General features: G+C 50.1%; 1 protein-coding gene across 5 annotated transcripts; it reads left to right on the top strand.

Moving 5' to 3' along the window:
• Positions 1–1,023: 1,023 nt before the first annotated feature.
• MTHFSD (methenyltetrahydrofolate synthetase domain containing) lies at positions 1,024–22,921 on the top strand. Of its 5 annotated transcripts, none has more exons than XM_059667143.1 (8): positions 1,024–1,128; positions 2,290–2,393; positions 3,526–3,639; positions 7,479–7,592; positions 10,643–10,733; positions 14,075–14,187; positions 14,463–14,588; positions 19,955–22,921. In XM_059667143.1, the coding sequence occupies exons 1-8, from the start codon at positions 1,113–1,115 to the stop codon at positions 20,438–20,440; spliced, it is 1,164 nt and encodes a 387-aa protein (XP_059523126.1). In that variant the 5' UTR covers positions 1,024–1,112; the 3' UTR covers positions 20,441–22,921. The 5 variants fall into 5 exon arrangements, with proteins under 5 accessions (XP_059523126.1, XP_059523125.1, XP_059523130.1 ...); XM_059667142.1 differs by lacking the exon at positions 3,526–3,639 and adding an exon at positions 3,672–3,785; XM_059667146.1 differs by lacking the exon at positions 1,024–1,128 and adding an exon at positions 1,217–1,764.
• Positions 22,922–24,379: the final 1,458 nt, after the last annotated feature.

The following is a 24,379-nucleotide window of genomic DNA, read 5'->3' on the forward strand; positions in this document are numbered from 1 at the left end:
AAATGCTTTGTCCACCGCTGGCCAGTGTGGTCCAGTTGGTTGGAGTGTCTTCCCGCACGCCAAAAGGTGGCGGATTCGATTCCTGGTCAGAGCACATACCCAGGTTGTGGGTTTGATCCCCGGTCAGGGTGTGTGAGGAGGTGGCTTCAATGTTTTACTCTCACATTGGTGTTTTTATCTCGCTCTCCTTCTCTCTAAAATCAATAAAAATAAAATTTAAAAAATTGCTTTGCTTTGTCTATTTCACATTTGTTGTAAGGACTGTATGAAGATTGTATGAAGAACTTTGAAAAGTGGATACCACTTCTTGAGTGCTCATAATGCACTACGCATGTTGCTAAGGGTATGAAATCACTCATAGGGAGTGGTTACTAGTGGCTTAATCCCTGCCCTTTGGGGGAAAGGGATCATTTTCCTAATGCTGCGGCCAAACTGACCCTCCTCATCATCTGTCCTGTTAGATTGGAGTCAGGGAGGCCATGGACTTGGTTGTCCTTTCAGCCCCATGTCTTCCAATGGCCCTTAGGGGGACTCATCCTGTGTGTTGAATGAATGAGAGGACAAATGGGTGAATGATGTATAAGAGCAAACGCAGGCTGCCAGGAGATGCGGAGGCCACGGTGAAATCGGCGGGGTGTGGGCTCCAAGTGCCTGCTTACCACTCACCGGGGGCTGGGGTGGACCCGACCAGACCCAGTGAATTCCATTCCATTGAAAACCTGACATTTTAAACCGGTGCCCCCGCCGCAGCCGGGTCTATAGGTCTCAGAGCAGAGGAATGTCGTCCTGGAGGGGCAATCAGGGCAGCTTCCCGGAGGAGGCGCCCTCGGGGGCTAAAGAGGCGGGTGCGTTGGGACTGGCGTCGCTGCCACAGCCCAGGGCTCGTCCACGGCCGTAGCCACAGCGCCCGGCACACGCACGTGGAGCAGAAGCTCATCGCCGACGGGCTCCACGGAAAGACCAGGGCAGCGCCCCTCTCCTGCCGCTCCCGCCAGGGCTCCGCGACCCTCCAGCCCTGCTCCGCGGCCAGTGCGCAGGCGCGGGGGCGGGCGCACGCGGGTGACGTCACTCTGTGCCGACCGGCCCGGGTGTCGCGCATTGACGGCGTCGCCATGGAGTCCAGGGCGGGTGAGGGTCCGGTCCCCGAGGCTGGCCGGGGGCCAAGGGACTACGGAGGGAGGGGAGTGGGCAGGGAGGGGCCGTGGGAGAGACGGAGGGTCACGCGGAAAGGGCTGGGGTCGAACCCGGGCGGGACACCGCGATCACGGGCTCGGAGGGCGGAGGGCTCCCTGCGGCTGGAGCGGTGTCCGTTAGCTCCGCACACTCATCGCCGCTGCTCCCGAGAGATCCGCCCTCCCTATCACCCCCGCTTACAGCGCGGGAAACTGAGGCTCGCGGCTGCGGCAAGTGCAGGACGACACCAGTTTTACCGACACGCTGGGCACGTGGTCATCGTCTTCCTAGCAGATGCGTTGTGAGGCCTCGGGTGGCCCCGGCGCTGGGGAGGCTCGGCCCAGGGCCCCCGGGCTGTGCTGACTGGGTGCAGGATTGCCTGGCAGAGGTCATGTAGGGCTCATGGTGCGCCCGGGTCCTGCCATGCCTGGCGTGCAGCAGGAAACCTGCACAGCGGGCCGCTGCTGGTAACCCAGTGGGATGAGAAAAAGGGCCTTTGGAGACGCTGCCACGTGCCAGGACCGAGCTCAGAGCCAGAGGGAGAAAGAAGAGTGAAACCCAGGCTGACCTGACCCGCAGCTACAGCACAGGGTCGGGCATGTCACACATTAATACTATAGGTCGCCTCTTATTATTCTGACCATTTCCTCTGTTTTCATGACGTTCCAAGGGCAGGGAGGTATATTTTATTCTCTGCCTCCCCTCCCAATTAGCCCATTGCTTTCTAAATGGGAGTCACTCAGATGTTTGTGATGAATTGACTCTCCAGGGCCCGGCCCAATGTCTGCATTTCTTGTGTTCCACACAGTCCGAATCCTGTTAGGGATATTGGAGGGTGTCTGGGTTGTTAGCGAAAGTGATAGTGTAATGCCCTTACGATAGTTGTGTCAAAATTTGGGATTATATTGAGTTTACTCTATCGTTGGACTTCAATGATTTGTCATGGGTGTAGGACTTATCACTAACCCTGATTTTATGATGGAGCGATCAGAAGGCCTAGATCCTGGTCTGGCCTGTAGAGTGGAGGGTGCATGAAGCAGGCATGGGAGAGGCCCTGGGGTGCCCGCGCCGTGGAATTCCGTGCAACCGTTTAATCAGACACCCTTGTTATGATAGGTGTTTCCAAACAGGACATTCGGGAGCAGATCTGGGACTACATGGAATCACAAAATATAGCCGACTTTCCCCGGCCTGTCCATCATAGGATTCCCAACTTCAAGGTACTGACGCATCCCCAGAACATTCAAAAGGGAAACGGGGTGTTCCTAAATGAATAGCATTGGTAGTAATACAATTACCACCCTCTTTCATGGTGTGAAATGCGAACCACCAGGCGGGGGTGTTTCTGTGTTGCGGGACCTCCCTTCACTCCTGGGGCCCCTTGCCTTTCTGTGCAGGGTGGGTTGGTTGGTTGTCTTGCCGACGGGGTGCTCAGTCTACCGTTTACTGTTCGATGCAGAATGAAATGTTTATCCTGGCTGAACGCACATTATTGTGGTGCCTTTTTACAAAATTGGTTCCCCAAGGGTAGAAAGGGTGATGCGCTCTGAGACGTCAGCCCACTGCTGGCACCTTTGGAAGGAGGAAGGCGTCAGCAGGCCCTGATGACGCTGGGCCTCAGGCTCCCAGCGTTCAGAATAGAAGACAAAGAGGTGTCTCTGTGATAGTATTAGTAGGAACTAGTGTGCCTGAAAAAGGCAACATGCACAGCCCTAATGTTTGGCATACGTGTTTGCCAAGAGAAAAAGAAAGCGCTTGTTGAAAATGCACTGCTCTGTCGGGCCCGAAGGACGTGGCCCATGTGCTTGCCATCACTCCCCATTTGGGCTGGACATTCTCTCCCAGCCCCGCTCCCAAGAAGCAGGCCCCAGCCCTTGCCCGGTCCTTAGCTGAGCTGGTCCCGAGGCCATCCTGTTCTTCTGAAGAACTGTTCTTTTGGATGGTTTTGTCGCTACTTTGTTTTGTTTTAGTGCTTGTTTCTCCAGGGAGAGAGATGTACGTGAAGTACAGGGAACGGATGAAAGGTGCACAGAATCAGTGATGATCTTTCAGAAGGAAATCAGCCAGGAGAGGGAGGGGGTTCCGGGCTAGTGCTCTAACCTGGATTCATACGCTCTGTCCTGGTTTAGGGGGTGGTTCGCAGGTGTGTTCCTTTTTTCCCAGTAACAAATTGGGGCTTGGCCAGCTTTCTCAGCCCCTCTCTACCTGACTGCTGTCTTAGATGTTTCTCTGTGTGACTCTTAAGTCCTGTCTCACGCACGATGAGTGCTTCTGCCTGTCTGGGAGGGATGCTGGAGCAGGTGCTCAGACTGCAGTTGTCCTCTCAGTAACGTGCCGTTGCCTTTAACACAGGGCGCTGCTCGGGCCGCTGAGCACTTCCCGCGCTTGCAGGCGTTCAAAATGGCCAGGACCATTAAAGTCAACCCTGATGCTCCCCAGAAAAACGCTCGCTTCTTCGTCCTCGACGTAAGTGCAACTCTGTCTGCTTGCCTACCCAGGGCTCTTACCTGGCTTGCCAAAGCATCAAAGACCTCGGAGTTTTTGCCAGAACGCAGGAAGTTAAAGTGGACCCCGACAAGCCGCTGGAAGGCGTTCGGCTGCTGGCACTGCAGGTAATCCCACTGCCCTGCACGGAGCCCTGGCCCTGACGGGAAGGCGCTCTCCAGGTGGCTGGTAAATGCGTGCAGTCCTGTACTCAGGGGCTGGCTCTTCTATTCCCTCCCACGTGGCCTGGAGTGGTTTTTCCAGGAACAGTCCAGAAGTCTTTCACTTGCTCAGCAGTCAGTCAGTCAGGAGTCCTGGATGTTTTCGGAATTCAAAGATAAAAGACGTGCAAGATGATGACGTTGAGGCATTCTCAGTTCTGATGTGCTTCATCAGAAGGGAAAGATTACAACATGTTTATTCTTTCTGCTACCTTTGTAACATTGCAGTTCTTTGAAATGGGATAACCCATGAGTCAGGAATCTGGTGCGTCCCCAAAATATATAAATTAGAACAGTGTTTAACTATATAGGCCCCCTTTCAAGAAAAAAAAAAAATTCTCCAGGGTTGCTTTAAATTATTATAATTCAATAAGTGTAAACATAAAACTTGGTATAAATGTTAATGCTTAGAGCTCTTATGCAATGATAAAATGAACATAAGCATATAAATTAAGTGCAAACAAAACTTTAAAAGCAACAACATTCAAATAACCACTAATTTTATGAATGGGTGATGTTTTGCTGAGCACATTGCTGCTGATAATGGGAATGTGGTGCTGAGAGCGCGGGGCAGGGTCTTCGGAATTCTGCCTCGCCCTCCCTCGCCTTGTGTGGTGACTCGGTTGGCTCTCTGGCGCCTCCGGAGAAGCCTTGGTTCTGCAGGGCACCTCCATCCCACGTGGTGGAAGGAGTCCCAGAAAGTAGTTTTACCAGAATGGGGAGCGTGTAGGGGTCCCGCTCTGGTTCTTTCAACTCTCCGGTGTGGGAAGTGACTCTGTCTTCTGTTTGCGGTTCAGCCCCAAGAGGCCTCTGGTGTAGGCTCTTCTGGAAGTATTCTTCCTTGCCAGCCTTGTTTTCTCAGCCAGCAAAACACTTTAATGAACTAGAGGTGGTAATAGCAGCAGCAGTGAAGGACCCACCGTATATATGAAACCCATTTCTATCTAAACATTTTCCTATGTTCGTTTAATCCTGCTGACAACCCAGTAGGAGAGATCTCTCTTCCCATATGACATTGAAGAAACCAGACACAGAGAGGTCACATGTCTTGACCAAGTCACACGTCAGGAATGGTGGAGACGGATGGGACACTGAGTCCTCATTGTCACTTTATTTATTCAGGGGAAATAAATAGCCAAGCTGTATTTCAGGCTCTGCCAGGCACAGGGTCATAGTGGTGAAAAGCACACAATGTCACCTATAGTCCCTATGCTCTAGGGCTACAAGTTCATCAGTGGTTTCGTGTAGTGGGTTAAGAATCATGTAGGAAGCAGATAAAACTGCAGGTTCCCCAGTCCCACCTGAGTGCAAGCAGGGATGGTGCCGCACATGCTGCAGACCACACCTGGCTTCCCCGGCCCAACCCCAGGCCTTGGATTGGTTTGTGCTTGAGAACCATTGGCCTTGCCTGCGTTTGCCAACACTCACTGCAGGTCAGTACCTTCCCGAGAGCTTTGAAGATGTCTGCCACCAAAGTCAGGTTCTGAGTCAGAGGCCCTGAGTGGGTCTGGAAATGCTATTGTACAACTAGGGTTGAGATCTGCTGAGCTATGGTGAGCAGCTTCCAGAAAAGAGGGAGGAACCGGAATCAACCTTCAGTGTAGCAGTCATCTGGAGACTGCAAATGCCAGGAGCCCAACACGAGTTAGCCCTCAAAAGGAGGATGGTATGTGGTCATTGCTTGTAGGAAATACTCTTCTCTGTGGTTGAAAATGTTTATTTAAGTAAGCCAGACTGATTTCAGAGGTCTTTTATTGGTCTCAGGCTGGCTTCTCCTGCACAAAAACTGAGGCACACTATTTTTTACACAAAAGATTTTATAAATGTTAGGACTGCCTGTGGCCTTCTCCTGGGTGATCAACAGAGATGCCCGGGGGCAGTGGTTCTCCCCACTGACCAGGTGGGCTGTTAAAGCAGGTTGCTGGGCCGGCTTCCAGGCATTTCTAACAAGTGCCCAGGGGTTCCTGTGGCTGCTGCCCGGGGCACCCACTCTGAGAAGCCCTGTGTCCTCTGGCACTCACAGTCTGAGACTAAATACAGTCAAACCTCGTTTCTCCAGCAGCTCCCATGTTGACCAATTTGGTTCACAGAAAAAAGTATCTCAGTTGTCAACCAAAACTTCACTTTTCAACCTGACAGCCCTTTCATGCTGATACCTCAGCAAGACGAAAAGTGTCTCTTAGACAATAAACAAAGGAGAGAAGGATTTTGTTGCTGGTGATTAGCACAATTTTAAAACATAAAGAGGCCATCTGGAGTGCTGATGTTGCTAAGGGTGTGAAAGTGCTCACAAAACCACAGTCACAGGCAATTGAATAGGTGGAAAAACTGTTGTTGATTGAATCAATGAAAGGGAGTTAGCCCAGGAGAGCATGTTGGGGGCATGATACATGAAAAATTCATTTAAGGTTAGTGTTAGGTTAGGTGGCTCAGGAGGCGGCACAAGAAATAGAGAGTCCAGTGAATCAGAAAAGAAAGGCAAGGAAAAGGTTTATTTCTGCGTCCCCGGGAGACCCACGTACCCCCAAGGACAGGGCACGTGGATTCACGCCAACAGGGAGGGGGGTGCTTTTTTTATACTGCGGTTGGGTGAGGGGCGGTTGGGTGAGGGGCGGTTGGGTGAGGGGCGAGGATATGAGCTGAGGTATTCAGTTGAGGAAGTTTCAGCTGCAGGGGTCAGCCAGGTATTCAGGAATGAGTCAGTATCTGTGTGGGGGGTCGTTGTGGATTCAGGGAGAAGCCTGTATCTGTGTCTGGCACGCTGATCTGTTAGAAATGCCAGGTAGAGTCCATTATCTCGTCACATGTCTGCATGTATCCGATACCGGGCTCTCTCCGACCTAACAGTTAGTAGAGGGTGGTTGGATAAATTTAAGAAAAAAAGTATTTACAGATTAAACAGTCCATTAGACTAAACAGTCCATTAGACATGTACTGTATAGAAGAAAGGCTAAAACAGGGAATCATTTGAGTCTGCAGTGGATTAATTCAATTTACATTATTTCTAATGGGGAAAATGATTTAGTTTTTGAACAAATCACTTCTCGAACAGCCAAGTTAGAGAGCCGAGGTTCCATTGTAGGAGATAAGGGCTGTTGACACAGATGAATATATAATATTGATGCTATCAAGTGCTGACCTTTTAGATTGTGATTTATTGAACAGCAAACCTGAGATAAATGCTTGATGGCATAACATTGTTAATGTAGCTGTAGCGACTAGTTTAGCATTAAAACAGCAGCTACTTAGTACTTAATGCTGAGAACAGGGAACATGGGAGAGTTATGGTTGGAAATTTTGTAAGAACAGATCTTTGTTTGGATTTGTGTTGTCATTTTTTTACATGTCACAGTTTTCATTGGCAAGTGAAATAGAATTAGCCGTTTAACAAATGCCCTGTGAAAGGCTGGGTAAAGTAGTGTCTCTAAATAAAGTTAACCCTCACGCTTTTATTTATTTGTTTGCAAACAAGTAATTTCCTTGGCACACACCAAGAAGTTGAAAATAATAGTAACTTGTTTCACTCCTGAAATGTTAAAAACATATGCAAGAAAGTTCCTATTTCATTTTGTAATTTATCGATTGTTTTTCTTTTAAAAGAACAAAAAAACATTGTTGGTTCCAACACCGAGACTGAGAACAGGGTTATTTAATAGGATCACACCACCCCCTGGGGCAACTAAAGACATCCTGAGAAAATGTGCCACCTCGCAGGTAAGTGTTTCAGCTGCAGCTTCTGCTCAGTTAGGATAGCGGATAGCCTGTCATTCACCACACGCTGGAAATTTATTTCTATCAAAGTCAAATGAACAGAGATGTTAAAAGTATTCAGCACCTGCCATTAAGGGTACGGGTAGAAACACTATGAATACCTGGGTTCTGTTTTTGTAACTTGGTTTCTGTTTCGCACCAAGCTGGCAAATTATAAATTCTGTTAAGAAAGAAAAGGAAAAACAAAGTACCTGGTACTCTGGCGCCCTCTAGTGCTAATCTGTGATGTTTAGTGGTCTATAGATTTTTATCGAAGGCCGTGAGAGCAATTGGGGACACAGGATAGAATTTCCAAAATATTTTCAATTGGAATGACTCACCAGTTGCAAATTAATTATTGCTTATATATACATATGTATGTATATAAAAATGCACACACACTCTGAATAGTTATAAAGGCAGTATTTGGTAAAATTCATTTCATTTTTTAAATGTAATAAAATCTACAGACATAGTGTGTATACATTTGGGAGGGAAACCCTATATATGTATGTGTGTATACATGGGTATGTATATATATATATGTGTGTGTGTGTGTATGTGTATATATATATATTTGATATTATATGTAAAATTTTCTTGAATGCCTCACCATGTAATAAAACCAAAGTATGTAACTATTACATTAGTGTGTGTTATAATGGAATTTGTCTTGTAGTTTACAGAAAAGAAATAGAATTTGGTGTTTTTTCAGACTCCTAGAGTAGACCCAGGTAATTTGATTCTTACTTTACTGGAATAAAAAATAGGGCATCAAGATACTCCTTTCTTACAGGGATTTTCCACTTAACTCTAATGTGTAAAAATTGAATGCTTTATTGTTATTTATTGATAACCTGTTGTATTCCAAAAATAGAACTTGATGAGGCTTATAATAGTACTTAATAATAAAGTAAAATAATAGAATATGTGTGGGGAAAGGAGCAAAGGGAAGATAAGGTTAGAAGAATAAGAGGCAGCAGTGGTTCCGGTTTCTGCTCAAAACTGCAAGCCCTGTGACCCTCTGCCTTTGACAACCTGGGCTGCAGATTTGAGCCCACGTTTCTTGGAGCCACAGGGGATGTGATCCGTGTAAATCAGGCTCATGACAGTAAGAGTCTTTTCCTGGGATCGAGGTCCAGGTCGGGGCTGCTATAGTGGTCTGTCACCCGAAACAGCGTCCCTCTCCCCTCCGAAAGGGAGCCACCACTCTGCTTACTGCCCGGAGTTCCCCGTCAAGTGCCGGCTCTGGCTGGTCCCACACACACACTCCTGAAAGCATAACGGCCCATGAGGAGGCCGGACCCGTTCTCATGGCTGAGCTTTAGTAAGGACTGAACAGCAGGGTTTGGGCGTTTTTATAGCGTGAGATACTGGATCCAAATCAGAGATCCAGAGTCATGAGCTGCAAAAAGATTTTCATGTGCTTTGTGGCATAGGGAAAGTGCTGAAGTGGGGAGACACTTAGGCCACGTCCGCACGCGGAGGCAGATTTTACTGCGATCTTTATTTTGTTTGCCAAAGCTCAGTGGCAGGAATACTGCCACAGTGCACATCTACTCTAGGAGACTCCGAGGGCGCCTTGTTTCTTGGAAGATGAGTCTGAGTTTGTCCTCACCACCTCAGCCCCCTCACGCCCCAGCCATCTGTGTCTGTCGTCCTTGTCATTGTATTTGCTCGGACACAGGAGTGTTCTGGTAACCACCCCAAGGGAAGGCAGAAAAGTGTGTTACTCACATGATAAGTCCGTCTACTCCTGTCTGGCGAGGCTTAGCCGGTGAGGCTGGCCGAGTGAGGGAAGAGGAATTGTAACAGACAGAGTTACAACCCAGGAACTCCGCACAGCTGTCTGCTCACGACGGCTGCCCGACACTGAGCCCATTAACACTGAGTTGGGGACAAGGGCTGTGGACATGAGATGCCTGTCTCCATGGCCACTGTGAGAGTGAGGAAAACAGGCTTTCCCACGGTGGGAACACCTAGCCAGTGGTGGGCAAACTGCGGCTCGCGAGCCACATGCAGCTCTTTGGCCCCTTGAGTGTGGCTCTTCCACAAAATACCGACTTCTGCACATGAGCCACGAAGTTTCAATCACACTGTACGCGTGCGCCCGCACGTGGTATTTTGTGGAAGAGCCACACTCAAGGGGCCAAAGAGCCGCATGTGGCTCGCGAGCCGCAGTTTGCTGACCACTGACCTAGGCTGTTGACTGGTTTGATTGTTGGTAGTTTCCCAAACTAATCTCATGTAGTGATTCCGCACGTGGCTTGTCGTATAGTTGTAGACAGGGGACAATACCACACCCAGGGATTCGCTTCTGCCAGGTACTGCTCTGGACATCCATCGTCCCAATCTAGATTCCTAGATTAACTGTAGCCCTTGTTATCAGAATCACGGCCTATCAGCTTCCCTATTCGTTAAATACGGGCCTCCACTAGTTAGTACGCATGGGAATACTTTCGGTGCATTTTGGTTGAATAAGTAATATTTCAGAAGTGTGTATGCTATACACGGAGGTCATGGCCTCCAGCCTTTCATGCTGCATTAATGTGGCCACGTCTATGTGCCAAATGCTGTACCTGCGTGTTAGCATTTCATCGTAACACCAGCCCGACAAGCCTGGGTGGTGTCCCCGCCTTAAAGATGAGGAAACTCAAGCCCAGAGAGCTTCCTCCTGCTGAGGTCACAGGGCAGAGGGGTCTGGGCCAAGTTCTGAGGGACTCCTGCGCCTGCCTGTGTTCTGATCACGGGGTGGGGAAATGATTTGCTAAAAATCATGAAGTTAATATCCTCTCCATTTGTGCTGTCAGTCCCTCTTGGCATCTTTCCTGGGAAGGCATTGTGGTAAATTATCCTAAAATGGTTTTCCCGAAATTCCATTTCTGCCATGCTGTGGGGCTGCGCGTGCATCTGCTTCTCGCAGGAGGCTGATGCCGGCTCGCACTCGCCTGTGAGCTGTGAGGCGGGGCAGCCGCTCGCTGCGGGGAAGCTCAGGTCCGTGTCTCTGTCCGCAGGGCGTGAGGGACTACAGTGTTCCCGTGGGCTTGGACGCCAGGGTCCTCGTGGACTTGGTGGTGGTGGGCTCCGTGGCCGTTTCTGAAAAAGGTAAGATATACAAACAGAAACTCCAGTGCGACCACTTGGCCTGCAGCCTGCTTTCCACCGGCTCTGCTTGGCTTCTGAGCACCGACGGTAAGGAATTTCAGCCTCTGGTCGCATGCCTGGCTTCCAAAACCAGTGCATCCATCGTTCATTTTGAAGAGTTAACTCCGTGCCTCCCACTCCTGGCCCCACTCAATGCTTTTACAGTATTTCCACTCTTCTCAACAGGAAAAATAAAGTGAGATAATCCCTTCAGATGGTGAGAGGTTTCCCTCTGTTCTTAAGTTAACTGGCACCGGGGCTGAGTTTATTTGCAGTGTGTCAGTAAGCAGCTGGTCTTGGAGAGCCTCCAGGGAGTGGGAAACCTTAACTGCTGCACCTTGTGTTTGTTATGGAGCAGCAGCGTCCTGGACAGGACGGGCCCCGCGCCTGCTGCGAGGCCTGGTGCTTCGCGGTGCGGGCCGGTGAGCAGCGTGGCGCCGGCGCTGCCTGGCACCCTCAGGCGTGGGCTCCTGTGCTTCCGAGGGACCTCTTCCCCTGCACTGCTCTGCCCCAGCCCAGCCTGATGCTCTCTGAAAACAATCTGCTGGTTCTTGGGTGGAGTCAGTGGTTCCAGGTGGGATCAGCCCATCTCAGACCTGCTTATACACTGTGATTTGGGTGTTGTGTGTTTCCACTAGGAACGTGTTCTCTCTCCTCTCATCCCCAAAACTCTTTGTGTTGTTTTTGTTTGTTTGTTTGTTTGTTTTTATTTAAATATGTCTTTATTGATTTCAGAGAGGAAGGCAGAGGGAGAGACAGAAACATCAATGATGAGAGAGAATCATTGATTGGTTGCTTCCTGCACACCCCACACCAGGGATCGAGCCCACAACCTGGGCATATGACCGGGAATCAAACTGTGACCTCCTGGTTCATAGGTCGACGCTCAAACACTGAGCCATGCCAGCTGGGCACCCAAAACTCTCTCTTTGAAATTAATTGGCCAAGGTCAAGTTCTGTTTTCAGGAGAGGTTTTCAGTAAATAGTTGGTGAGAGATGCTCCAAGTCAGCTTGGTGTTTTTAAATGCCGGTCTGCAGTATCTTCACCATCAGTTTACTTACTGTCTTCTCCCGGCTCTCTGAGCTAATGTGTGAGATGTTTTGCTTTTCCTGTGCACAGTTACAGATACTTTGTCCTGTGCACATGAGCACACCTTTCCTGCGTGCCTGCCAGGGGCCAGGGGCCAGGGGCCCGGCTGGCAGGGTGTTCTCTGCCCAGGGCCCACCGTGAATGGGAGGAGCAGACAGCAGCCGAGTTGCAGGACCATGTGCTCGGCATCAGGTGGGAGTTAGGACAGGCAGCAGCGGGGTCAGAGGAGGGGCCTCTGAGCCTCTGAGGTGATGCCCTTGCGTGCCAGTTGTTTCCGAGGCAGGTGGAACGAGAGGAGAGGTGGCAGGTTTTCGGAGCAGGGCCCTTTGCGGTTGGGGCCGGCTTTCCTGAGGCCTTGAGGCCAGTGACAGGATTTGGACTGTACTGATCTGGCAGTGGAAAATGAGCAAACCCTTCTTCCTTCAGAGATTATCGGGGGTTTTCTTTTTTAGCTTCGGATGTATGAAGAAGCATATGTTTTGTAAATCTCACCATCCAGATAACCACCTGGTTAAAGCAACAAAACCACCTGCATGTGTTTGGGAAATTTGAACAGCACAGAAAGCATCACCCCCGCACCGCCTTCCTTTTCCCAAACCCCGTTGCCGGCAGTTCCTGTGTCAGTGTAGACACCCGCACCGCCTGAGACACAGGTGTCGCGTGTACTCTGCGTGTTGTGTGTTCATCCTGTGTCTGTGTCACAGGGCGGCGGCAGCACTCGCAGCGCTTGGTGACATGTGGGTGATGTGTCTCCAAGGCCTTTGCCGGCAGCACAGCCGGGCTGACCTGTTGATCGCCCTGGCTGACGGACTATTCGTTTTCTTCAGGGTTTGGCTTTGTTTCTTCCCACAGATGGTGCTAGAGTGGGGTGTTACCTTGTCACATGGCCTACATGGGCCTAGGGGACTGTCCATGGACGAGGAATTGCTGAACAGGATTTTAAATCCTGATGGATGTTTTCAGATTACCCACTAGAAAGGCTGCCCACCTCACCCCCCCAGCACCGTATGCCTTGCCTCTCTCCCCACCCCCTTGTTAATCACTAGAATCATCCAACTTTAATTATTTGCCCATCTGATGGTATTTCATATGCCTTTTGATTTGCATCAGTTACAAGTGAAATTGAACGTTCTCATAGGTGTTGTTCATCTGCCCATCTCTTCTATGGATGGTTCATATCCTTTGCTATTTTTCTGTTGAATTGTCTTTCTCTTATTTCTTTGCCTGCACTGTTGAAGGCTTTTAATTGTAAAAGTAGCACGATCAGATGTGAATCTCAGGTGCACGAGCAGTGATGCTTACACTCTCAGTGGTGAGGCTGATGTGAAGTAGAAGTCAGAATCCTGCACTGTCATGGGCTGCTACCCAGAGGAACCTGTCGGCTCAATTTGGGAGCCAGAGGCCTGTTACTGCTTACTGTCCTGCTGCGTTCTTTCCTCCTGTTGCCTCAGATAATAATGCCTTTGTTACGCTGCCATTTACGAATTAGCAGAACTAGCACTAGTACTGCTTACACCACCCTCCCTCAGGAGCTGTAGGGGTGATTGGGTAGCTTTGCCATTTTAAATCACATATCCCTGATTTTAGAGCTTTTATTTTCCCTTCAAGGGAAGGAGATGAAAATGATTTTGACTTTAGTAGGAAGTTATTCTTAGTCCTTTTAAAAACAACTCTTTCGCCCTAACCGGTTTGGCTCAGTGGATAGAGCATCAGCCTGCGGACTCAAGGGTCTCAGGTTCGAATCCAGTCAGGGCATGTACCTTGGTTGCGGGCACATCCCCAGTAGGGAGTGTGCAGGAGGCAGCTGATCAATGTTTCCCTCTCACCGATGTTTCTAACTCTCTATCCCTTTCCCTTCCTCTCTAAAAAATTAATAAAATATATTTAAAAAAAACACAACTCTTTCATTGTTTTTAAATGGAGTCCTGCTAGCATAAAGCTCACATAAATGCAAGCTCAGCTTCCTTTTGTAGCATGTTTCAACGGTTTGATGTTCACTTTGTTGTGTGTTAGCCGCTGTACACATTCAGTGTCGTTACTCCTCTTTGATTCCTCTTTAAGTTCATTCTCAGTGGGCCGCCTGTGGAGTTACTGTGGAAGGCCAGGGATATGGGGTCCCCGTTTCTCCCTTCATTGTGACGTAATGAAAAGTTTACTCCTGAGTGATTCCCCGGACCCTACTGAGATGTTGATTCTCTGCGTTGTCTCTTAGGCTGGAGAATTGGGAAGGGAGAAGGTTATGCTGACCTTGAATATGCCATGATGGCGTCGATGGGAGCAGTCAGCCAGGGGACGCCAGTGGTCACCATTGTCCACGACTGCCAGGTACTTCCTGTGGCCGACAGAGCCACACCATGCTCCTCCGAGAGATGAGGGGAACACGGGGAGGGAGGGAGAGGTGGGGAGAGGCAGGCAGAGGCAGACCAGTCTCTGCCTTCACTCCGCGCTGTGTCATGAGTGGCATGGATCAGCCGGGGCTGGACCTGTTTAGTGAGGGGCAGCGAGGCCGCATCCCAGTGGAGATGGAGCCTCCACTGCACAGTGCCATGAGCACTGCAGCGTGTTCCCGTCAGCTCCTTGACCCCCTTCTGTTTGCCCAGGTCGTCGATATACCTGAAGCGCTCCTCGAGGATCACGACCTCACTGTGGACTACATTCTCACTCCAACCAGAGTCATCGCCACGGGGTGTGAGCGCCCAAAGCCAACAGGAATCACGTGGTCTAAGGTGGGTCAGCGTGTGGCATCGAGGGCAGCCACAGCCTCCCATGGCCGGCGCTGGCCCCAGCTTGGAGGCATCTCTCTTTCCCTGAGTCCTCCCTCTGGCATGGCAGCTGTCCCCAGCCTGCAGTGGCAGACGTTAGAGTTACCGTGAGCTTTTCAACAACTCAGCTCCTGCTCACGGTCTCCAGGCATGGACCTAAGAATTACTCTGCAAACCCGTGGGATTCTGATTAGCAGCCGGTTCAAGGTCTCCTTCCACAGACATCTAGCTACAGGCAGCAGGAATGAGCCGATCCACCAGCAGGGCTAGCGACTGGTTTATAGCATTATACTCAGAGGTACTGTAATTAGAAAGCTAGTGGGCGCTCCGAGGCATGGGTGGCATCTGGGGAAGACAGCCCTTGCCCTGGCTTATCCTCCTCTGAGCGTGCTTCCTCTAGAACCTTTCCACCTGGGCATTTGGAGGGACCTCAGAGCATTGTCATCAGTGATAAGCTCTCGCTTCACCCAGCGGAGTTGTATTTCCATTAGAAATACTCGTGGCGTTTCTGTTCCTCTTTGCCAGCAGCGGCTCAGACCTGCCCTGGCATTTTAGAACGAGGGGGATTTTAAAGATCGCCCATCCTCGTCTCCTTATCTCTGGGTCAGGAAAGCGAGGGCAGAAAGAAAGCAGCGTATCCAAAACCGTAAAGCCCGTGTGTGGCCGAGTACGATTGGAACCCAGCTCTTCCTTTTGGGTTGGCAGCAGATGCCTGCAGTGTCAGATTCCTGATTTATATTGGACTTAACATGTGTTTGTAGGGACAGGTCTTTAATGTAGTCATTAAAGAGACATAAGTGACTGATATCTGTGTGCTCCAGTGAAGCGTGATTGCAGCATATAAAAGAAAGCCAAATTTGCTTTTTACTATTTTTTTAGTTACACAAGGGTGGAAATATTTTTTTATGTTTGATTAACAAGCAACATCTTTCATTGCACATGGCAAGTTAACAAAATGTAACAAATGTTCCTAATTGCCAGCCAGGAAAAACAGTAGCACTGCCGTGGGCCTGTCCCGATGTGACGTGCAGCCGTAGGTTGGCTCACAGAGGCCTTTCTGTCCCCCGTGGGGAGCAGTCGCCCGAGCCGTCCGCATAGAGCACAGCATAGAGCACAGAACGGCAGACAGCTGGCAGGAGCCACCTTGCGGGCTGGGGGGGAGGGGAGCTTTTCCATTTAGAATTTGTGGGGGAGTGTGGAAGACTACACTGACGTTAGCTTGTCATTCCTTTTACCCAATAGACATCTTGCTCTGGAAGCAAGCAATTTTACGTAAAAGCACGTATTTGTGCATTCCAGTTTCTAAAGGCCCTTTGCACGTGCCTGTGCGAGGGTGCTGTAGACTTCCCGCTAGTGTGTGCTGCGGGTTAAAGCGTTTCATTATTCTCCGGCTGGTTGCAGGTGGTACGGTGCCGGCCCTGGGGTGTGCGCAGCAGGATGTGTTTTTGCTTCACGTGACATGTTTTAAAATGAATTTCTGCCGCCCGAGTGTAGAGCCTTGCCCCGAGAACACTTACTTCTGCCGGAGGGAGCTCTGTGGTTCCACCGGGCAAGACCCACAGAAGTTACAGCACGCGAGGGGTGGTCACCCTCACCTGGCCCATCAGCAGGGGCTGCTGAGGCCTGTGGTTCCTGCTGCTGCTGCTTGCAGTGGACTAACATTTAGCGCTTCCATGTATCCGTATAGGCAAACTTTTCCCCTGATTGTAATTGCAGTTGTTGATCATCCTTTCTAAACACCAGATCTAGTAACTTAAGAATCTAATTATGACTAGTTTAAGTCAGCTTTTAAATATTCGGAAAGAACACAAGAATCTGAACTCCTTAGGAAGGTAGAGCAGGGACATGGGAAGGAGTCGGGTTGGCTGGACTGAGATAATCTTGGGGATTTTTTTGGGACCCAGAGTCTCTAGGTCTGTGAGTTTAATCACCTTTTGATGAATCAGTTCAAAAGAATTTTGGAGGGACAGTGGGCAAAAGTTCCTGTCGATTAGAGAAGAGTAGTCACACCTTGTGGAGATCCCATGGCACAGACATGATTTTTTCCTTGTGTCTGAACAATGGGCAACATTAGAAGGAGCAAGCCTGTCTGCACCCTTTCCATGGCAGCTGAGTCTGTGTGCCATTCTGAAGACCGGGAAGGACCAGTGCTGCCCGCAGAGGCTTCTCTAAGTGACTGATAGCGCGTGCTTCGGTGGAGCGTGATATTAGCATGTAAAAGAAAATCAAGCCCTGGCCGGTTTGGCTCAGTGGATAAAGCATCGGCCTGCGGACTGAAGGGTCCCAGGTTCGATTCCGGCGGGGGGCACATGCCCAGGTTGCAGGCTCGATCCCCACTGGGGGGCATGCAGGAGGCAGCCAATCGATGATTCTCTCTCATCCTTGATGTTTCTATCTCTCCCTTCCTTTCTGAAATCAATACAACAAATATTTAAAAAAAGAAAAATGAAAAACCAGTACATTTTTTTAAAAAAGAAAATCAAATTCGCTTTGCCAGGGAGCAAGGCTAGTGTCCACTCGGAGAAGGCTCTGACCCACAGAGGGCTTTGCCGAGGTGGGAGTGTTACTTAGACCAGGTACTAAATGAAGTCTGCAAGGAGGCGCTAGGCTATTCTTAGGTGCTTGTGTTTCTGTAAATCTCACTCTAATTCACTGATTTTTAACCTGAGGCCTGAACACTTCTTGTGGTTTGGAAGTCCAAGATCAGACATTGTGGACTTGTACACAGAATTGTGGGAGAGTCCCAGGGAGGGAACCCCAACTTCTCTCAAAGGTTCCTGCCTAGGATAAGAACCACCGCTCTAAGTTACATATGATTCTGAATATAACGAGAACACTGATGCTAGGCAAACTATTTTTGTCCTGGAATAGCTCAGTTGGTTAGAGTGTCTTCCCAACAGACCAAGGGTGCAGGTTTGATCCCCGGTCAAGGCGCATACAAGAATCAACAATGAGCCCTAACCGGTTTGGCTCAATGGATAGAGCGTCGGCCTGCAGACTCAAGGGTCGCAGGTTCGATTCTGGTCAAGGGCATGTACCTTGGTTGTGGGCACATCCCCAGTAGGGAGTGTGCAGGAGGCAGCTAATCGATTTTTCTCTCTCATCAATGTTTCTAACTCTATCCCTCTCCCTTCCTCTCTGTAAAAAGACCAATAAAATATATTTTTTAAAAAAAGAATCAACAATGAATGCATGGATAAGTGGAACAACAAATCAATTCTCTCTCCCCCCCCCCTTTCTCCCCCATCCCCTCTTCTCTCTCTCTAAATCAATACATACAATTTTTTTTAAAAAAACTATTTATTTTTGTAGAAAAATTGCACCTGTCTCCTCATGGGCTGATCTGTACTCTGACATGCCCACGTCTGGGGGAAGCCGGTGCCTGAGCATTGCTTGTCTCTTTGTAACTAATCACTTACAAGCTTCATGCCCAAAAGAATGACAGAAAGCATCACTAAAGAATGAGGGTTGCTCCGGCTGGTGTGCTCAGTGGATAGAGCATCAGCCCGAGCACAGAAGGGTCTTGGGTTTGATTCCTGGTCAAGGCATGTACATACCTGGGTTGCAGTTTGATCCCTGGCCTGGGTCAGAGAGCGTACAGGAGGCAACCACTCACTGTGTCTCTCACATCGACGTTTCTCTCCCTCTCTCTCTCCCCCCTCCCTCCCTCCCTCCCTTCCACTCTCTAAAAATCAATGGAAAAGATATCCTCAGGTGAGGGTTAACAACAAAAGAACGAGGATTGTGAAAAGGACTAAAGAGTGTTTTTCTGTTCCTCTTCTGCCTCCTGATTCCTCTGACAATATGAGACCAATTCTGCCCCGGCTCGGTGGTCCAGGCTCAGCCGGACCCTTGGGCAGCCCCCGTGTCCCTGCCCCAGCAGGACAGCCAGCGGTCTCCACACTGCAGGCCCACAGAGGCAGTTCCAGCCTGTTCAGGCGGCTCCTCTTCGAGCCTCGTTTACTGGGACACCTGCCTTTCCTGTGTTGTAGGTTTCAGGAGTTATCTGTTGATTGATTAGGCCAAAAAGCCAAAGATGTCCTTTGTATAGAAGTCCTGTCCATTGAGGCTTCACTGTGTGTGTGTGTGCGTGTGAGTGTGTGTGTGTTTGTGAGTGTGTGTGTTTGTGAGTGTGTGTATGTGTGTGTGAGTGTGTTTCTGAGTGTGTGTGTGTGTGTTTGTGAGTGTGTGTGTTTGTGAGTGTGTGTATGTGTGTGTGAGTGTGTGTTTCTGAGTGTGTGTGTGTTTCTGAGTGTGTGTGTGTTTGTGAGTGTATGTGTGTGAGTGTGTGTGTGTTTGTGAGTGTGTGTGTGTTTGTGAGTGTGTGTGAGTGTGTGTGTGAGTGTGTGTGTGTGTTTGTGAGTGTGTGTGTGTTAGTGTGTGTGTGTGTGTGTGAATGTGTGTGTGTGTGAGTGTGTGTGTGTTTGTGTGTGTGTGTGTTTGTGAGTGTGTGTGTGTTTGTGTGTGTGAGTGTGTGGGAGTGTGTGTGAGTGTGTGTGTGAGTGTGTGTGTGTGTGAATGTGTGTGTGAGTGTGTGTGTGAGTGTGTGTGTGTGAGTGTGTGTGTGAGTGTGTGTGTTTGTGAGTGTGTGTGTGAGTGTGTGTGTGAGTGTGTGTGTGAGTGTGTGTGTGTTTGTGTGTGTGTGTGTGTTTGTGTGTGTGTGTTTGTGAGTGTGTGTGTGTTAGTGTGTGTGTGTGAGTGTGTGTGTGTGTGAATGTGTGTGTGAGTGTGTGTGTGAGTGTGTGTGTGAGTGTGTGTGTGAGTGTGTGGTATTTGTTATCTTAGACTCACTGCTGAAACTGTTCTATTTCAGATTTGCCTTGTTTCCACGTAGTCAGTGACACATTTCTCTGAGAAATGCTCCTTCAGTGGGGGGTGGGGAGCAGGAGGAGGGGCTCCCTGTGGCCTCTTACAGCCCTCATCCTGCCCAATGGCATCGTCAGGGGGAGGGGACAGGTATGGAGGCAAGAAAACCATTATCCTGGGGAGCCAGCAGGGGACATGCCATTTGTGACCCTGTGACCCTCATACTAGTGACCTCAGCTGCCCCCTCTGTGCGGGAGGCCCTCGGTTCTCTGCCTCCTGGGCCTCTGGGAGAACAGAGAGAGCTGCCGTTCTTGCCAGCTGCTGTGGGACGCCCTCAGCCAGGGCTCAGAGCTGCCGAGTCAGGGAGTGGGGCCCCACATCACAGGGCTCGTGCTTACCGTGCAGAGAGAGACGCTGCCGAGAGCACGTGTGGCAGAGGCCCCTGTGGGTTCTCATCTCCTCCCTCCTGACCAAGTCGTCCCTTTTGGGCGCCCTGAGTCGCTGGAACTGCTTTACTCTTTCAGATCAGCTGTGCGATGATGGGAAGAATCCCAGTACTCAGAAGCCTTCGCTCCCGAGAGAAGCAGGCCGGGAGAGACGTCGCGCTTCAGGATGAGCACCCGCCCCTAGGAGCCCGCAGCCAGCACGCAGCTCCGCCAGGCGCTGTAAGGAGACCCGGGGGCCCAGCCCAGCCGGAGGCAGGTTCCCCGCGGGGGGAGGATGTGCCTTCCGACACGGTTTACGTGGGGAACCTCCCCCGGGACACGCGAGTGAGTGAGCTGAAGAGAGCCCTCCGAGAGCGGGGCGCGGCCCCACTGCGGCTCACCTGGCAGGGCCCACAGCACAGCGCCTTCCTCCACTTCCAGGACCCAGCCGCTGCCCAGCAGGCCCTCTCCTGCTTACAGGGCTTACACCTGGGTGCCACCACCCTGAAGGTGGCGCTGGCCCGGCAGCAGAGGGCCAGTGGCCTGGCAGGTGGCCATGCCAGAGAGCCGCACCCAGACCATTGACCGTCAGTGACAGCCTGACCTCCGGGGGCCCGTGTGGTAGGATGCGGCCCAGCTGCTGCTACACGAGCTGCTTTGACCAGGTTCGTTCTTTCTAGGAAGTCACAGCCGCAGGCCCCGCCTCCCGGTGATCTCCTGACGAGGAGGGAAGCTGACCAGTACGCTTCCTACTCTCGGGAGGCTGAGCGCCCCATGGGTTCAGTTCTGTTTGTCGTGGTCCTCGGCCCACTGGATGGCATAGCCATGCTGGCTCTCTGGGGAGACCGCCGTTGGAGGGTTTAGAGGACCAATGAGCAATAAGCGAGTGGGAGTGAGTGGTGACAGTGGATTAGAAGAGTCCGAGGCCCCGGCAGGACCAGACGCAGGAGCACCGTGGGGCAAACCAGGACGCGCTCGTGCCCCAGGACCCTGCGCGGCACTGCTGGAGGGAGAGCTGCATTCACATCGCAGAAGCCAGGCACCTCCGCCTCCTGGGTACAAGCCGCTTGTCTCAGCTCAGTCCTGGTGTCGGAAATGGAGAGCTGGTGCGACATGGACCCTTGGTGGAGCGGTCTCCCCTCTGTCCTCACCCTACCTTTCCAGCCCTCCTCCCCCTGGGCTTCGCTCTGCGCTCGCCAGCGGCTGCGGACACAGCAGGAAGCGCTGGCTCGTAGGAGACAGTGGTTTTAGGAACTGAGCCATGCAGGCCTATATCACAGGCAGAGTCCGCAAGTGCTCTCGCACTCCCATTTACCCAATACCTATGTTTCCTGAGTTTCTTCCTCTAGTTCCTTGTTCCTAAAAAACAAGCTGGATTTTGGCTGAACTATGCTTTCTAAACAGAAGCACTTTTGCAATTGATCCTGGGCACAGCGTCAAAATAAGCATTTAAGTGGAGGTTTCATTTTTCCAAATGTACATGCATTGGAAATTTTATTTTTTCACCAGGGGGCCTTACTGTGTATTTTAAGTACATTATTATGCCTCAAGAGGCCAGGCCTTGCACGAACTTTCAAGAAAATATTCTTAAGGTACTCAGTCTCCCTTGGAAAAAACATTTCCTTTTTGGTTTTACAATGAAAATACTGTGGAGACTTCGGGAAGAAAATCTATCCAAATAGATATTTCTCTAAGGAAATCTATCCAAATAGGTATTTCTCTAGCAAAATGGGACTATTCAGGAACAACAAAGAATTGTAATTCGGGACGCAGGGTCTAATGGCAAACCGTGTGAAAGCCTTGAGAAACAAAGGAGAGGAATGCTCTTTTATGGACTTGGGAGGAGCTGTTGTAAACGAAGAGCCCATTGGAGGAAACTGAAAGATGGAAGTGTGACTTTTCATTGGCTGAGCTGTCACTAGGCCAGAAGGAATCCTTCTTCTTCCTGCTGAGGCAGCAAGTAGAATCATGCCATGGGAGATGCGGGGTGGTCCCTCCTGTTGGGGTCAGTAGTGTGCATAGAGTGGCACGTTTGAAAGAACTCTCTTCCAGCTTCTGGACTCCACTTTCAATGAGGTTTCACCATCCTTAGATTTGTTCATTAAATGCAGACTCCTTTTCCAAGCTGTCATGAATAAAATGAGAGTAGATAAATACCTTAAAACGGACCAGGACCTTCCCTGCCTTGGGACCTCTGGGCTTCCTCTCTCTTGGCCTGAACTGTCCTCCCTCGTCTGCAGGGCTGGTTTTGTTTTGTCACTAGGCGCTCAGCAGGGATGTCAGAGGTCGACTCTGGCCACCCAACCCAGAGTAGCGAGCTGATCATCCTAACTCCTCACTGTTTCCTTTTGTTTAGTTTTTCTTTTTTCCAAGAATACCTCTTGTATTTGGCATGTTCTTGTTTGGTTTTTGTTGACGTTTTCACTGTTGACTAGCACTTCAGAGCAGGAAATGTGTCCCTGCCGATCTTCTTCACTCCTGCTGTACCCCAGCTGCGAACAAGTCCTGGCACATGCATAGCAGCTCGGGAAACAGCTCGGGAAACTAACATGTGGATGGATTCACCCAAGCCAGAGAGGGAAAGGAGAGCATGATGATACCACCCGACGCCCTTTGTCCAGTTGTGCATACGCCAGCCTGCCGTGGATGGCATTACACCCATCAATAGTGGTCCCTCTTGGTTAAGCCAGGTCGCTTGGGTATTTTGTCGCTCCCAGCCAGAATAATCCAGATGAATGATATATAGATCTGAATGAGTTTCATCATGTTTATATTTGTGGGAAAGTAGTATAAGGAAAACTAAAGGCCACCTGCCTGAAATAGAAGTCCCCCAAACGTAGCAGCCTGGGCCCACCTTTTACCCTCCGTCCTGCCCGGGCAGGCCTGGACAGGCTTCCTCAGAGCCGCCAGGAAGAGCACTCAGATTGCAGGACAAGCGCTGAGGAACCCCGCTTTTTGTTCCCAAGACTCGAGTACTTGTCAGAATCGTAATTGTATAATTTACATGACAATAATGAGGTTGAAGAATGGAAAATGACCACTTGACAACATGCTGAGAAATATAGACATACGGGCTGCTATCGATTTGTGAGTCCCGTCCTGTATTTTCCTAAATGGTGGTGAGCTCTGCCACTGGTTTGCCTGGTGCCAAATCTGCAGAAACACAGTGAGTGCTGGCCTCTGGGAGCCCAGAAGCGCAGGTTCCACTGTGGCTCTGCTCGGTTCCTGTGCTGCGTGCTAGTCACGTGGCTTATGCATGTTTCCGCTGCTTCATCTTTGGGACAAACCCTTTGGCGTCTGTAACACCTGACCAGTTCTCACAATCTGTGTTCCTTTGGAGCTTCACTGGTCTCCATCACTTAGATTTTTTCCTGTTTATAAAAGTAAACATAGCCATTGTGGGAATTTTGGAATATCAGAAGTATAAAGGGGTGTCGCCCATCACCCCACCATTTAAGCAGCCTTGATTGATACCACCTTTTATTTATTTTCAGTCTTTCTTCTCTGAAGTTTTAAAACAGCTAGGCTTAGCAATGTGAGCTTCAGAAACAAACATTTGGTGGGGGCATTAGTTTTGCCAGTGTTAGGTATGCTGTGGCACGGCAGTCACTTAGCTCCGACCTCTATTTGCTCATCTACAGATGGTCTTAGATCTGTGAAGGCTGAATGAGATAATGCCTCAAAAATGTACGGTCTGCACGTAGCAAGTGCTCATGATTGTGTACTTTTGTGGGGGGCATATGGTTCAACCACCCAGAGACCCCCTCAATCACCTCTCAGACTGGGAAGAACAGCTCCAATGGGGCAGAACTCAGGACTAACCTGAGGTCCTGTCTCATGTCCTTGCATTGTGAGCAAGTCTGAGGCGGCAGCAGCAGGCCCGGGCCTGAGGGGTATCAGTGATGGTAGTGATGGCCATTTCCCAGGTGACAAAAGTTGTCACGGATGCTGAGACCTGGTGGACGTGGGCAGGGGTGACCACAGCACTGAGCTTGCTGGAGGACATGTTTATGAAGATGGGAAGCAGCCATTTCTGCTCCAGAGGGGCCCCTGGCTATGGAGTTTACTCCAGACAGAAGAAGGCACGCACCACCTATGTTCCCCTGCCCGGTAAGCCACGGCCGGCTCCTCCCAGCCCTCAGATGGCTGGGCCATTGAACTGGAACAGTCCCTTCTGTTGAGATCTGCGAGAAAGTGTGATGATTCACAGGTAGAAAAGCAGCACCTACGGAGAACCCACTGGCCAGTTTCTAGGAAATACACAGTCTGAATACAGTTGAATAAAGAGAAAACAGATCAACATGGGGCCTTTCAGAGACTCTCAAAGTGAAAGGGTCTGACACATGAGATGTGAAGGAAGAGCATTTATGAAAAAGATTGACACCAGGCAACAAGTGGATTTCAGGCAACACCTGCTGTGTACTGAAAAGTCTGAGAAAACAGTTTCCACTTTTCTATGAAAAAATCGTGTCAGTGTTTTACCTTCTCTGTCTGATCTCGAAGTACACAGGAAATCCTGAGCTC

This window comes from Myotis daubentonii, chromosome 15, assembly GCF_963259705.1.
Source record: "Myotis daubentonii chromosome 15, mMyoDau2.1, whole genome shotgun sequence".
Classification (NCBI taxonomy): domain Eukaryota; kingdom Metazoa; phylum Chordata; class Mammalia; order Chiroptera; family Vespertilionidae; genus Myotis; species Myotis daubentonii.

Bases quoted from the DNA above. Each gene is read 5' to 3' on its own strand.
- MTHFSD (XM_059667143.1), top strand. The intron at 7,593-10,642 runs GTAAGTGTTTCA...CTCTGTCCGCAG, and splicing joins GAAAATGTGCCACCTCGCAG to GGCGTGAGGGACTACAGTGT. The intron at 10,734-14,074 runs GTAAGATATACA...GTTGTCTCTTAG, and splicing joins CGTGGCCGTTTCTGAAAAAG to GCTGGAGAATTGGGAAGGGA.